The sequence below is a fragment of the Malaya genurostris genome, chromosome 2, assembly GCF_030247185.1.
Source record: "Malaya genurostris strain Urasoe2022 chromosome 2, Malgen_1.1, whole genome shotgun sequence".
Taxonomy (NCBI): domain Eukaryota; kingdom Metazoa; phylum Arthropoda; class Insecta; order Diptera; family Culicidae; genus Malaya; species Malaya genurostris.
The window spans coordinates 33,410,207-33,424,706 of NC_080571.1; the positions used below are offsets into that span (position 1 = coordinate 33,410,207).

Here is a 14,500-nt window from a genome sequence, read left to right on the forward strand (position 1 = left end):
AATGATGTTAAATTTTTCCTGTTGGTATATAATGAACAATAACTCATCAATTATTTGTAATTAGTGTATAATTCAATTATGTTTTCTTCACTCACGTTTACTGTCTACTTGTGATTTTCGTTCTGTCCGGTAAGCGGTATCGTACGGTAGTTAAATTACTAATAACTGCAATAACTAGTTGCTAATACCACCAACTGTGATGCTCCGACCTGTGATAAGTTAGGTTTGTAAACTAGTTAGTAATAGTATTTTTAATCTAGGTTTCTAATTAATTTTTACCTCTTAATAATACAATTTTAAACTAGGCACTAAGCAATTAATTTTTACCTCTTACTAATATAATTTTAAACTAGGCACTAAGCAAATTCACAATTTAGAAATTTTCAGAAGTAATTTAGAAATAAGCTATTCACTGATTCTTTCTCTTCCTTTTTTTTTTTTTTTTTTTTTTTTTCCCTTTTGACGTTTCTCTACCAACCCGCTTTGTGATAGTGGTCGTGCGTCCCGTATGCGGTTCGTTGGTAGCGGAGGTGCGTTCGCAGATTGCGTAACATTCCCCCCCAGTACACAGGCTCGATGTCCCTGAGTACTTTCCGATGCGCCGACGTCCAGAACCGCAAGCTTGACCGCTGGACGTTCGTAGATGTTGAATCGCGTTTGTACTGTTGCACTACGTACTTGCCCGTTCCTTTTATTTACGTCTATCACCCGTCCCAATGGCCACGAGTTTCTAGGTAAGTCCGGGTCCACGATTAGGACGACATCGCCGACCTGGATGGGTTTCACTGGATAGTGCCATTTCGTTCGTCGGCTGATTGTCGGCAGATATTCGCGTAACCACCGTTTCCAGAAGATATTCGCGTAGATCTGGGAAGCTTTCCAACTATTTTTAAGCGTGGCGAGGCTATCATCATAAGGCACCAAGGGTTTTGTGCCACCGGAAGAGCCCAATAAAAAGTGGTTGGGCGTCAGTGCTTCACTTTCGGAATCTTCGACAGGAACGTAGGTGAGGGGGCGAGAGTTTACGATGTTTTCAGCTTCTAGCAGGAAATTACGGAGAACTTCATCGGTAGGGGTTCTTGGAAGCTGCATGTTGTTCAACACCTTCTTAACGGATTGCACCATTCTCTCCCAACATCCTCCCATGTGAGGACTACTTGGAGGAAGAAAAGTCCACTTGGTATCCGGTGTTACGAATTCTTTCATGAGCTGATTCTGGTTCAGATTCTGAACCGCTTCGGTGAGTTCCCGATTGGCTCCGACAAAATTCGTCCCCCTATCGCTGTATAATTCTAAGGGAGTACCTCTTCTGGCCATGAAGTTCCGTAGGGCCATAACACAGGAACTGGTGTTTAGTGAGTGCGCGAGTTCTATGTGGATAGCGCGTATCACCAGACAGGTGATTAGCACACCCCATCTCTTCTCAGTCCGTCTACCCACAACAACTTGCATCGGTCCAAAGTAGTCGATGCCTGCGTAGGAAAATGGTCGCGTATAAGCTGCTAGGCGAGCAGGCGGAAGATCGGCCATAACAGGCGGCTGAGGTCGGGCTCTGGAGTTCTTGCAGTACTGGCATGAACGGCGAACTTTGTTGCAGATGGTCCTCAGCTTTGCAATGCGATACTTTTGACGCAGTTCGTTAACTGTAGTTTCGTGGTTGAGATGATGGTAGCGCTCGTGAACGTACTGTATGATAAGGGAGGTAACCGGATGATCCTTTGGCAACAGGATAGTATGCCCAGCGTTATCATTGATAAACTGACATCCGGCAGTACGTCCCCGCATTCGAAGCACCCCATGTGTGTCAAGGAACGGAGAAAGTTTGTAGAGCGAGCTGCTTTTGGGCAGCTGGATTATGTTCTGCCTTGTTATATCGTCAGTACACTTTAACAGTGATACTTCCTCACTGAATGCATCGAGTTGAACCTGACGATAAATGCAACATTCCGCTTCTAACAGCTCCGGTTGCTCGAGGGCTCCCGTAGATTGTGTATGCTGCTTTACCCTAGCTCGAACGTTGCGCACAAATCGTAGCACATAGGCAGTGACCCGTAGGAGTTTCCGCCAGTTGGAATATCTGACAAAGCTGATGACAGGTTCGCAAGTTGCGTGGACGTTGACCGAAGCGATTATTTCGTTCGTAGCGACGCCGTGATTTGCCGGTTGAACTGGCCAGTCCCTCTGCTGCTGCCACAAAAATGCTGGACCCTTAAACCATCGACTTGATGGAGAGAGATCAGGGATCTTCTGCCACTTTGTGCCCTCATCAGCCACATTCTCCTTTGTTGGAACCCATAGCCACTCTGACTGTTCCGTGCTTTCCAGGATTTCACCTACTCTAGCACCGACGAATTTGCTGTACTTCCTGTGATCCGAACGTAGCCAGCAGAGCACGTCCCTCGAATCGGTCCACAGGAACCGTTTCCGTACGGGAACCTTATGAGTTTCGCAAACTGAATTTGCCAGGCGGGTTCCGATCACGGCAGCTTGAAGCTCCAGCCGAGGAATCGAGACGTACTTTAGGGGAGCGACACGAGTTTTCGCCGTAACGAAGGCGCATTCAATAGATTTTTTTTCTTCGAACCGGAAATAGGCGACTGCTGCGTAGCCCTTTTCGCTGGCGTCGACAAACACGTGTAGCTGAGTATCGTTGGTTTTGCTTGAGCAGCTGGTTATCATTCGATAGCATCGCGGGATGGAGACTTGTTCCACGGTATGCAACACGCCAAGCCACGTTTTCCATTGTACGAATTGCTGATCGGTTATCGGTTCGTCCCATCCTATGCATGATCGCCAAATCTCTTGCAGAAGAACTTTGAGAAACATCATCACGTTTGCCAGGAGTCCAAGTGGATCATACACCGACATTAGGACTCGAAGTACTTCCCTTTTCGTAGGAACTTGCTCCCCGAATAGCAGTCTCTGCTCGCATCGCTTAGGTATCTTGAATGTGAAGGTATCGTTGGTTGTATCCCACCACATTCCCAGGACTTTCTCGGTTGCTAGCTCTCCGGTTTTGTTTAGATCCTTTTGTTCAATCCTCTGCTCACCCATGGCATCTAGCACCTTCTTCGAATTGGACAACCATCCTCGGATCTCGAAGCCACCCTTCGCGTGTATGTTTCGTACATCCTGCGCAAGTTTCACCGCTTCATCTTCAGTTTCGACGCTGTACAGCATATCATCGACATACGTCCCTTCGCCTATCGCCTCGACTGCTTCCGGATATTCATCTTTGAATCGTTCTGCGTTAAGGTTCTTGACATACTGTGCGCTGCTTGGCGAGCAGCTTGCGCCAAATGTCATTACCTCCATCACGTAGGTCGATGGAACACTCCCGGATACACCATCATTCCACAGGAAGCGCTGGCAATGCTGATCGTTGGGGTTGATCCGTACTTGGTGGAACATCTCCCGTATGTCTCCCGAGACTGCAGTACGATGTTCGCGAAACCGCTGCAGAACTTGTTGAAGAGGTGTAACTTGGTCGGGACCTTTGAGCAGAAACGAATTGAGGGAGAGGTTCCCTACTTTCGCGGCAGCGTCCCAAACTATTCGCAGCTTACCAGGTTTGTTAGGGTTTACTACCGGAAAGATCGGAAGGTACCACGAGCGCCCCTTGTGTACTGCTTCCTCCTCTGTCGTTAGCATTCGGATATATCCTTTTGTCCGATAATCGAGAATTTTCTCCTGCAGGGCTTTCGCGAGCTGTGGTTCTCGAGCCATTCGTTTGCTCAAACATTCGTGCCGTCTTAAGGCCATGGCTTTGCTTTCTGGAAGCCGGACTTCGTCGTATCGCCATAGTAGACCGGTTTCATACCTTCCGTTCTTGAACAATGTCTTGGTCTGCAACAGCTGAATCGCACGTTCATCGTCCTTCGACATCAGTGGCTTCCCGGTGAGTTGAATACCGAGACCGTCAATTGAAAAGTAGTTCTTGACGGCTGAGTGTAACCCATCGCATTGGCAGATATGGTAACTGTATGAAACGTCCGTCGGTTTTGGTCGTCCAGACATCGAGCACGGACCGTAGACTACCCATCCTAGTCGGGTCAACACCGCCGTTGGCTGATTTTCGCTACCTTCTCTAGAGTCGAGTGGATACTCTAGTCTGGAGTTGTCAACTCCTAGCAGAATTCGAGGTTTCACATCGGCGTACGACTCAATTGGAATATCTGAGAGATATCCGAAATGCTCGGCTAACTCTGTTGCTGACATTGACTGTGATGGAAGATCCAGACTTCGCACGGTATGTACATCTTGAAGATTGAAGCGTAATCCTGGAGTTCGTTCACCGGTAACCTCCACCGAAAACACTACCGAATCATCTTCATATCTTCCTTGTCCGCCAGTCCACGAAATACACAGCGGAGCTCTTTCACCGTCAAGGTTTAGTTCCTCCCATAGGCTATGCTCCATAAGTGTAGAAGTCGATCCCGCATCGAGGAAGGCGTAGGTAGAAATCGAGCTCCCTTTTCCGTGAACTGTAACGCTAATATACTTCAAAAACGTGCGTTCCAGTGAACTGTGGTGCGCATTAATCGAAGCAGCTTGTGTAGAATGGCTAATTGACGGCTTATTATGTTTGCTGTCGTTATGCAACAGCCGGTGATGTAGAAAGGCACATCCCTGAACACCGCAGGGAACTTTCCTTTCGCAGGTTTTGAAGTGCTTGTTCAAACACTTGCGACAAACCTTCTTCACGTTCACTAACGCCCATCGTGCACTTGGAGACATCTTGAGAAAACTGCCGCACTTGTCGAGAGAACTGCACTCGTTTCCGCAAGCCAAACATCCTTTGCGATCTACTTGATCCGACGAATGCGTTGTATGCGTGTGAAGATATACTTCTTCCTTTCGCACTCTCCGCTCCGTTTTCTGCTCAGCTTTCTGTGGCTTGGTCCATACAGTGGGCCTTATCACCTGACTCAGGGTTTCTACCATCTCACCCAGCCATTCATTGAACTCTAACAGAGTAGCAGTTCTAATCTCCTTCCGATAGAAGGCCCATTTCATTTTCAATGCCGACGGCAGACTGTCAACAAGCTCCTGAAGAAGTGCGACATTATATAACCGTTCATCCATCTGGCACACCTGGATAGTTGCGCACAGGTTCTGAACTGCAACACCGAAGTCGACAATCGTCTCCATCTTATCTGCTTTCGGCGGTGGCATCATGCGAATCCGCCGAACCATGGTCTCTACTATCAATTCTGGATTCCCGAAGAGAGTTTTCAGCCTGTTCATGATCACTGGAACGTTATCGGGATGCAGCAGTAGGCTTTTGACAGTGCAGAGTGCCTTGTCTTGCAGACTTCTTTCCAGCCGATCGAGCAGCTCATCATTCCGAAAGGCGCACATTCTGGAAGTTCGCTCGTAGGCTGCAATGAATCTAGGCCAATCTTCCGGATCTCCTCCGAACTTTGGCAAGTCCTTTACCGTTTGTCTGGCCGCTAGGTGGCCGCTGTTAAGCGGTAACTGATCGTTGCTTAGTTGCCGTTGTGCCTGTGGACGATAGATGGCCGGATTTGGCCGCGAAGCCGACGTAGCCACTCGGGGTTGTGCGATGTTTCTGCTATCTGGAACGTAGCTCTCGCCCTCTTGTTGCGATGCGATATACGGAAACGGGAAGTGACCAGCTCCAAACCGTATATTAGATGGCCTGATTGGACCCCAATCGCCATGAAGATTGATCGGCTTTGTAGGTGCCACCGATTTCCGTAGAAGTTCGCTGTAAACCGGCAGTGGAGTATCCTGGTTCGATTTTCCAAGATTCTTTCCGATATTGTCGGTCGTCTCTATCCATTCGCTGATTTTACTGAAACTCGCGGCTGATTCCGACTCGGAGTCACTAGTCTCCAACATCTCGCGTTCCAATTCCAGCCGCTCTTCTAGCTGCTTTTTCTCCAACGCTTGTCTCGCCGCCAGGGCCTTCAGTTGCAATTCTCGTCGCTTCGTAGAATGCTTTGACCACTTTGAGCATGCTTTCTCACTTTCGTTGTTGACGGTAGAGTTCGCCAACGGTTTCGCACGACCTTGTCTCGTCGACTCGACATTATCCATACACTGGACTTGCTGCTGTTGCTTCGGAATAGCACCAAGCGATATTTGAGGTACTCCCGTTGCCATTTCTGACGGCAAATTCTGCTGTTGCAACTGCAACTTCCCTATCTGCGACTGATCGAACTGCTCATGCATCCGCTGCTGCAGCTCCGGCTGCTTCTGCCGCTGTGCATGCTCCTGCTGTTCCTCTATCTGCCTTGGGGGATTCTGTTGCCCTTGTTGCCACTGCTTCATTCGCTGTTCAAAATGTTCGAACTGCTCTCTCAATATACGCTGCTGCTTCTCCAGAGATTTCCTCATGCATCTATTACAGCTCCAGTCACGATCCCCGATATGGTCGTCTACGTCTACACAATCATAGTGAAACCACACGTCACATTCGTCACACTGCACCATTCGACTAGTATCGACACGGCGACACGCTCCACAACTCGCCCCCTCCCCACCAGGAGAATTATCATCATTCTGGGGACGTTTCCCAGCACTCGCTACGCTACCACTTGACATTCCGAAATTAAACGAAAAATTTAATTTGTTCCCGAGACGGCAACAAGACGGAATTTCCGAAAATTTAAACTACTTTATTGACTACGCCGAACTTTGTTTGACAATGTTGGTTTATTGTAGAATGATGTTAAATTTTTCCTGTTGGTATATAATGAACAATAACTCATCAATTATTTGTAATTAGTGTATAATTCAATTATGTTTTCTTCACTCACGTTTACTGTCTACTTGTGATTTTCGTTCTGTCCGGTAAGCGGTATCGTACGGTAGTTAAATTACTAATAACTGCAATAACTAGTTGCTAATACCACCAACTGTGATGCTCCGACCTGTGATAAGTTAGGTTTGTAAACTAGTTAGTAATAGTATTTTTAATCTAGGTTTCTAATTAATTTTTACCTCTTAATAATACAATTTTAAACTAGGCACTAAGCAATTAATTTTTACCTCTTACTAATATAATTTTAAACTAGGCACTAAGCAAATTCACAATTTAGAAATTTTCAGAAGTAATTTAGAAATAAGCTATTCACTGATTCTTTCTCTTCCTTTTTTTTTTTTTTTTTTTTTTTTTCCTTTTGACGTTTCTCTACCAACCCGCTTTGTGATAGTGGTCGTGCGTCCCGTATGCGGTTCGTTGGTAGCGGAGGTGCGTTCGCAGATTGCGTAACAGTTCGGAAACTGATTTTGCGACCAAAAAAAAAAAAAAAAAGGTCCCTCGACCTGGTTTATCCCTATGGAATCCAACACAAAAACTGAAAATCGGTATTTATCTGTATGAAAATTGAAATATCGGTATTTTGAGAGAGCATATCTGTATTCCTGTATCGAGTCCAAAAATCTGTATAAATACCGAGAAATCGGTATAGTTGGCAGCGCTGCAACGAAGGGCTAATTTCAACTCTGAGGAACAGAGATGCCAGGTAAAAATTTCAAATATCTGCAGACAGGGTCTTTAAATCTGAAAAAAAAATCTGCAGTCAGAAGTATGTCTTGCTGGCAGCAATTTCTATATAAAGTATGACACGCAAAACTGACTTGGTGAGCAAAAAAAAAAAAAAAAAAAAAAAAAAGGTCGCGGAAATTTCAAAAGTCTGTAAATATAGACGAAAGTCTGTGAGAATTTCAAAAATCTGCAAAAGTCTGCGAGAATTTTAAAAGTCTGTAAAAGTCTGCACAACAAAAAATGTCTGCAGCACTATACCCCAAATCTGCAGATTTACAGACAAATCTGCAGACCTGGCATCTCTGCTGAGGAATGGCTCGGGCCAGAGATGCCAGATATTTTCATAGAAAATCTGTATTGATTTATATAAAAAATCTGTATTGATTTATATAAAAAATCTGTATTTATCTGTATTCACTAATGAAAGGAAATTTCGGAAATAAAATGATGTTTAAAGATGTTATTCCATTAGATTATTGTTATAAAATGGCAGATGCAAGGAGCTTTCCTTTATATCGTAAGTCCTTGCCGTACTGACAAGATCATTCAACAACGAAATTTAATTGTTTTTGTTATCAATCACAATTGAATTGTTAATCCATATACTTTTTTCGTTTGAAAATGATGACTTGGAATTCAAAAAAGGAATTCAAACGACCAATACGCAACGTCAAGTCAGGTCATACAACTTTTCAGTCTGAAAATAAAGTTTCATGACGCCATGACTTCCTTGAACATCAGTTCAAATTGGTTTCAAATTATGATATAAATGTATTTCAGCGTTCATCATTAAACAGCTGCACGAAAAAAATTTTCATTTTAATATGGGCAATCAAACACGCTCAGACGGAAAAGTTTCATTACTTCTTTTTTACTTTTTGGGATATCTGTATAAATCTGTATTTAATTTAAGAAATCTGTATAAAATCTGTACTCTGTATTAAATCTGTATGCGCATGTAAAAATCTGTATAATACAGATAAATCTGTATAAATGGCATCTCTGGGCTTGGCTGGTTCGTCAGCGTTGCCAATGAAATGACCAGATTGAAATGTAACACTTGTTCGTGTATTTTTTTAACTGTTTGACATTTCTAGATGTCAAGTGCGCGTGTCTCGTCGCTGCGGACAAAAAAAAAACAGCTGAACGCAAGTAATCACAAAGAATCCAAGTGCTTCTGTGAAAAATCAATTTTTATCTGGAAAATTGAAACATAGATCAGTGGTTACTTTATTGATGCAATGGCGAAAAACAAGTGCACCGTACTGCTCGGTTACGACGACGAACCAATATCAGATAGAGACAAACCGTATCTGAATCACACGGTGAACAAAATCGGTGGAGTTCCGGTGAGTTCATACCGTAGATTGACTACGGTGTAATATTTGATTTACTTTCCGAGAAGCAAACCATAAGGTAGTTTCAAAACTATCACTTCTATTGTTTGTCTCAATCTTTGTTTTCTGCTAAAACTATCGTTTGTGATTATATTTGCTCATAAGTTTTTCCTAAAAAAAAATCCCGAATTGGTGCTTCTTTATTATCGATTTATTGACTACATTAACGTAGTGATCCATCAAACAGGAAAGCATGGAGTAAAAATTTACATATGTACTAATTAAAATCCGATATCTGACTAAATTGCTTATTGGATTAGAACGTGTGGCATGGAATGCTAATCAATTTTCCACATTTCTAGAATTGGGCTTCGTCGGAAGTTGTCATAGCACCGTGTCCATTGTGCGGCCAAAGTCGTCCACTGATACTGCAAATATATGCGCCTCTAGAGAACTCTCAGTTTCATAGAACGCTGTACGTGTTTGCTTGTTTAAATGCCCCCTGTTCGACACAGTCTCTCAGCTGGATTTGTATCAGAACACAGGCACTGGAAAGGAGCCCGACGGAGAATGAATGTGGTGCGATCGCCACCAGCCAGTTTGTTAAAACATCCTCCAACAATATAGCCTGGTGCAGCGGGGCTGATGATTGGGGTGAAGATGATACCGGAACTACTGAGGACAACTTTATGAGGGTGGACACTTCCAACATACCGAACATGGCACAAGAAGAAAACGGGAATATCATACAATATGATAAAAGCAAAGTTTCGGACGAAGATGAGGAAAGCAATTCCATAGAAAATGATCTGTTTCCAGGATTCGTCAATCTGCGTGTCGACGAAACGAATGCCAATGGTGCTGGTGCCAAGGGAGGTCTAATTGATAATTTGTATACATGTAAAGTGACAGCCGAAATCGAAGGAACGGATGACGAAGTTATCCTCGTGGAGACTCCTGATTCGCCCAAGCGGGACTTGATAGCTTTACTGAAACAACCACAAATCATACCAAGAGATGTAGCCGATTTGACATTGAAATGTTACTATATCAGTGTAGATGAGGAACGATCTTCTTCGCCACATGTTTCAGATCATGTACGAGAGCTGATGTATGAATACCAAAGGCACGAAGAAGGTAATTTCGTATTTGTCTAATTTTTTTCTGGAACGAATGAGATTCTAACCTGTTTTATTTCTAGTGAAAACAAGTCCGGATAGTCCTGTTGGACATGGTGCTGCAGGTGGCGGTTACGTGAACCCCATAGAACAGGAACTCTATGAAAAAGGCATACCAATGCACGGCGATTTAATGTTTCACAACTTTATGACAAAAGTCCACGAAAATCCTGGCCAAATCTTGCGGTACTCCCGCAATGCAGCGCCACTACTAATCGCACCTCTGAAAGAGCAATTTCCATCCAAATGCCAACACTGCGGCAGTGAACTTATCTGTGAGATTCAAATTTTACCTACAGTTATCGAAAGACTTAGCTTAGAGACAAATGGTGAACGTGTACCGATCGATTTCGGTAACGTTCTCGTGTGGACATGCATTAAAAGTTGTTGGGATACACCCGATCGTATGCGCACCGAAGTGGTGCTAGTACAACAAGAATCATCATAAATAGAAGGCTGAGCAGAGATGGAATCATTGCAATTCGATGAACATTATCAATTACACAGTAATCAATAACTTTTAAATTTTTAACTAGTAGAAAGAAGCGGCAATGTCTCTGGTCTCGAGAAAATAAAGCATAAGTTTTAAAAGCTTCATGTCAATTGAATCGGTTTACCTCTTTCGCACGTGATGATAGCGTTACTGGGATGATTAAATAAAACAGTATGCTACAAATGAGACCACCCTTCTTATAGAACATTTTAGAGCAAACGGCATTTTGCACATTTACAGTGTTACAAACAATTAGATACCGAACTGTCTTCCTATGTATAACATGGAAGACTATACAAACCATTATACAGTAGAATTCGATGTTGTTCAAGTGATACAAATAGATAAAGTTATCATATTATGATAAGAGATTAAATTAAACTGTTCATTCAAAAATGTTGAAAATCTTTCAATCTCGATCGAGAACCGTAATACTAACTTAAAGTTCATATTGATATTTTCCATATTATGCAAGTAGAACTCGTAGGTTGTTTTCGAAATTAAAATACAGCGTAAGCCAAGCAAAACAAAAAGGGCATTCAAAAAAACAGTGATTCGTTTTTATTCACAGAGATATCCTTGTCGGCGGCAGTATAGTTTTCAAATGTCAATTTAAGAAGATAGGGATCACGTTCAGAATTTTCCTCCTCGCAAGCGCAGAACCAGATGCACCGTGGAACCTTTGATAATGCTGTAATCCGATAGGAAGCGACCGTCCTCCAACTGTTTGCCGGCAAACAGTAACCGCTGATTATTCGGTGGAACGTCCTCCCGTTCTTCGACTTTTTTCTTCAAACTTTCTACCGAATCTGTCGCTTCGACGCTCAGTACTATGGTTCGACCGGTTAGAGTTTTAACGTAGATTTGCATACTTGGAGATTATTACTTGCAACTGCTTCTCTTAGAATTTGGATACTAGATTCCAAGCGCTCCCATAATGTTGTCTTTATATAGTATTCGAATGAATTCTATTCTGTTGTGCAACCGTTCTAGGTTACATCTTCTGATTACACAATTACATGTATCACAAAAATAAATTCATTCTTTTAAGTCAGAACGGCAGAACTATTTTAAGTCGATTCATTGACTGCACGGTACAACTAGGTCATTGTTTTGTTGTGGTTCGATCTCGTCTATCCAGTCTATTTTCAATTGTTTACGTGTTATAGATAGAGCAAAGCCTTAGTGCTACATTCATCTTTTTTGCGTCATCCCAAGTAACCAAAAGTTCCACAATTACTTAATATATCAATTTTCTTGGTGCTAAAAAGTACACGCGGAACTTTTAAGAATTTGAAAGTACAGAACAAGTTCCGCAAAAATTTCTCGCTGCTTAAGAAAACACGTGGTAATTTTTGACAGCCGGAAGTACAGAACAACCCACATTATCAGATCCGAATGGATTCCGAATCGGCGAGAAATTTTCATTCGGAATTTCATGTGGAAATCATAATGGATTCCGAATCAATTCCAACTCCAGTGCAACAACCGATTCCGAATGAACCGGTTCGCCTACAACCGGTTGATTCGGAAATCATTCGGAATTGAGTGAGAAGATGCGGACTGAATTGTCAATTCGTTTTCTTCTTCTTTTTTTCTGATTTTGCACGTTTTCGTGCTGATTTTCAGTTTGTTTTTAAACGAAAACATTATATAACTGAATATACAAATTTAAATCTTCATGTTTTTCGGATATACAGAACTAGTAAATAACCAGTTCTTCTTAGAATCCCAACATAAACTATTGAAATTCGTTGGAAATTAACAAAACGGCCTACCTTAGTCAGCATCATCCATTCCTCTAGCTGGAGTGTAGTGAAATGGCTTAAGTCGCTTAAATTTCACACTAACACATTCATAAAATGAGCGAATATTCAATGACATTTATAATGTCACTGTCAATTAGGTTGATCGAGCATCCAACTCAGGCGAAAATTCCCTCTCAGCAGGCCGTTCAATTTTGTTGATTTTTGATCGCTTGTTGAACGATATATTGCACGAAATATTCGTTCAATTTGCTGGAACGGTTTGTTGTTGTTTTTTCTCTTGCAAAAATAGTGTGAAAATTAAGTTTTACCTTTACATAGAAAGAAAATTTGTTGTTATTCTACGTGAAGTAGAAGTATTGTGCAGGTATGTATTGTTAGTTTAAACAAATGAGTGGAGAAAACTTCAGAAATTCTGCAGTAAAACTAGTCCAACGGGGCTCCAACTCCTCATGTTAAAAATGGCTCAACAATGGACCTCTGTCTGCCGGGTTTGTTGAACGAAAAAAATGGCATTCGGTTCAACGGTCTGTTTCAAAATCGGCAAACGAAGGACCCGTGTTGGCCTCCCGTTGAACGATTGATTGGACTTTCATTGGACCAATGATACAACGTATTGGACCAATGAAGGACCACCGTTGAACGTTTTTTTCTAAGTGGGTTCTAGCACTGAACCGATCGAGCACTAAAAAATCATGCAGTCGAGTAAGAATTCATTGCTCATTCCGTCATTTCGATAATGTGGGAAGTTTTGTTTGAACTTTATCGTTGCATAGAAGCTGAGAAATGTATTCTAGTAGCTGCTTAGTAGTTCTTTTGGGTTCATCTCACGACCTGTCAAGCATGGATAATCACTTTAAAAACGGGAAGATTAGAATGCTATTCATGAACTTCGTAAGCTGCTTGAGCCAAATCAGTCTTTTTATCCAAACATTTAGTTAGTTGGGATCGCAGTCGATACTTTAACCATACAGAACTATTTCATATCGCATCCTACGAAATAATTTCACCCAAGACTTCTAGTTGTATTTAAGTATATTTCAAACAGATAGCGTTATATTGTTGGTTGGACTCTTCTCTTTAAAACGTCATATTTGATTGTTTGGAGCATTTGCAACAAGTTATGATTTCCTTTTCTAATCAAAAGAAAAGAAAAAGTCATCGAATTTTTATAAAGACTTATCGCGATCTTTCTCTAACTGCCAAAACTTTCTAACGTTGGTTGCAATGTTTCAAAAAAGGCCTTTTTATTGTTATAACTAAAAAACGCGAAAGTCGAACGAAAAAGTGTGATCACCTGAAAGTCATAGGAAAAATTTAAAAGATCGATGAATGAATTTCACACGAACTGAACGAACGACCGATGTAAAAGCGAAAAACTTAATGCGAAATGCTCTTTTTACGCAACGAAATGAAGAGCTTTTGCATCCAATTATATCTGACAACGAAAAATGAATATACCATATTTTGAATATCCGCAAATCAAAACATCATAGGCCAGAACAACCATCAACATTGAGTTACCAGACCGAATCATTTTGAGAAAAAGACAATGCTATGTGTGTGATGGGATCGGAAGGGAATAGTGTACTACGAGCTTTCTTCCGCTACTCTCAACAAATGATCAATTAGAAATTCGAAAAACAGTCATAATGGGCTCGAAGACACAGTAACGTCACTCTGCAATTTCTACGCCCACTTCTACCGCACGCGCTATATTTACCAGATCGGGCACCTTCTAATTATCACCTCTTTTCATCGATGGGCTGAGCAACGCTTCCAAACTTTCAAGGATGCACGAGAATGGCCCGATTAATGGCAAAAAAATGAATGCAAGGTGAATATTTCTATTGATCATCAATGTTTGTTAGAAACGAAAGTCAAGTTCTTGAATACTCGATTACGTTTGATGAAAAAGGACAATTCAAACTTGCCACCTAATATAACCTCCAGTGATGTAATTGATGCAAATGTATGTTCCAGCGGCTTTGAACTGTTGGAGTTTGTGAGTAGTATAAATATGAACATATTTAGTGCAGAAAATCGTCCAACTTTAGTGAGATCTGAGGTTTTGGACGTAGCAGGTCTGCTCCGACAGAGTTGTTCATAAGTTGATGAACTGGATCGTTCCTGATAAGTTCGGAACTTCGTCATCTGATTATAAAGATATCCTCTTCGATCATTTGAAAGTTTCGTTTGATATTATCACA

The 14,500-nt window shown here is 42.1% G+C and overlaps 3 protein-coding genes across 10 annotated transcripts; 1 reads left to right on the forward strand and 2 right to left on the reverse strand.

Annotated features, from left to right (window-relative positions):
- Positions 1-94: 94 nt before the first annotated feature.
- Positions 95-7,147, reverse strand: LOC131428240 (uncharacterized). 8 transcript variants are annotated; one of them, XM_058592020.1, is made up of 3 exons: positions 7,018-7,147; positions 6,786-6,899; positions 95-6,708 (listed from the first exon to the last, which is right to left on the reverse strand). In XM_058592020.1, exon 3 carries the CDS (start codon positions 6,568-6,570, stop codon positions 406-408), a length of 6,165 nt encoding a protein of 2,054 aa, XP_058448003.1. In that variant the 5' UTR covers positions 6,571-6,708; positions 6,786-6,899; positions 7,018-7,147; the 3' UTR covers positions 95-405. The 8 variants fall into 8 exon arrangements, 5 of the variants coding, with proteins under 5 accessions (XP_058448003.1, XP_058448000.1, XP_058448002.1 ...); XM_058592017.1 differs by having other exon boundaries at positions 6,970-7,144; XR_009229356.1 differs by having other exon boundaries at positions 95-209; positions 328-7,144.
- Positions 7,148-8,615: 1,468 nt separating this feature from the next.
- On the forward strand, positions 8,616-11,074 carry LOC131428245 (programmed cell death protein 2-like). Its single transcript, XM_058592026.1, has 3 exons — positions 8,616-8,865; positions 9,216-9,990; positions 10,055-11,074. Exons 1-3 carry the CDS (start codon positions 8,758-8,760, stop codon positions 10,477-10,479), a joined length of 1,308 nt encoding a protein of 435 aa, XP_058448009.1. The 5' UTR covers positions 8,616-8,757; the 3' UTR covers positions 10,480-11,074.
- Positions 11,063-11,453, reverse strand: LOC131428249 (uncharacterized). Its single transcript, XM_058592031.1, has one exon. It carries the CDS (start codon positions 11,392-11,394, stop codon positions 11,158-11,160), a length of 237 nt encoding a protein of 78 aa, XP_058448014.1. The 5' UTR covers positions 11,395-11,453; the 3' UTR covers positions 11,063-11,157.
- Positions 11,454-14,500: the final 3,047 nt, after the last annotated feature.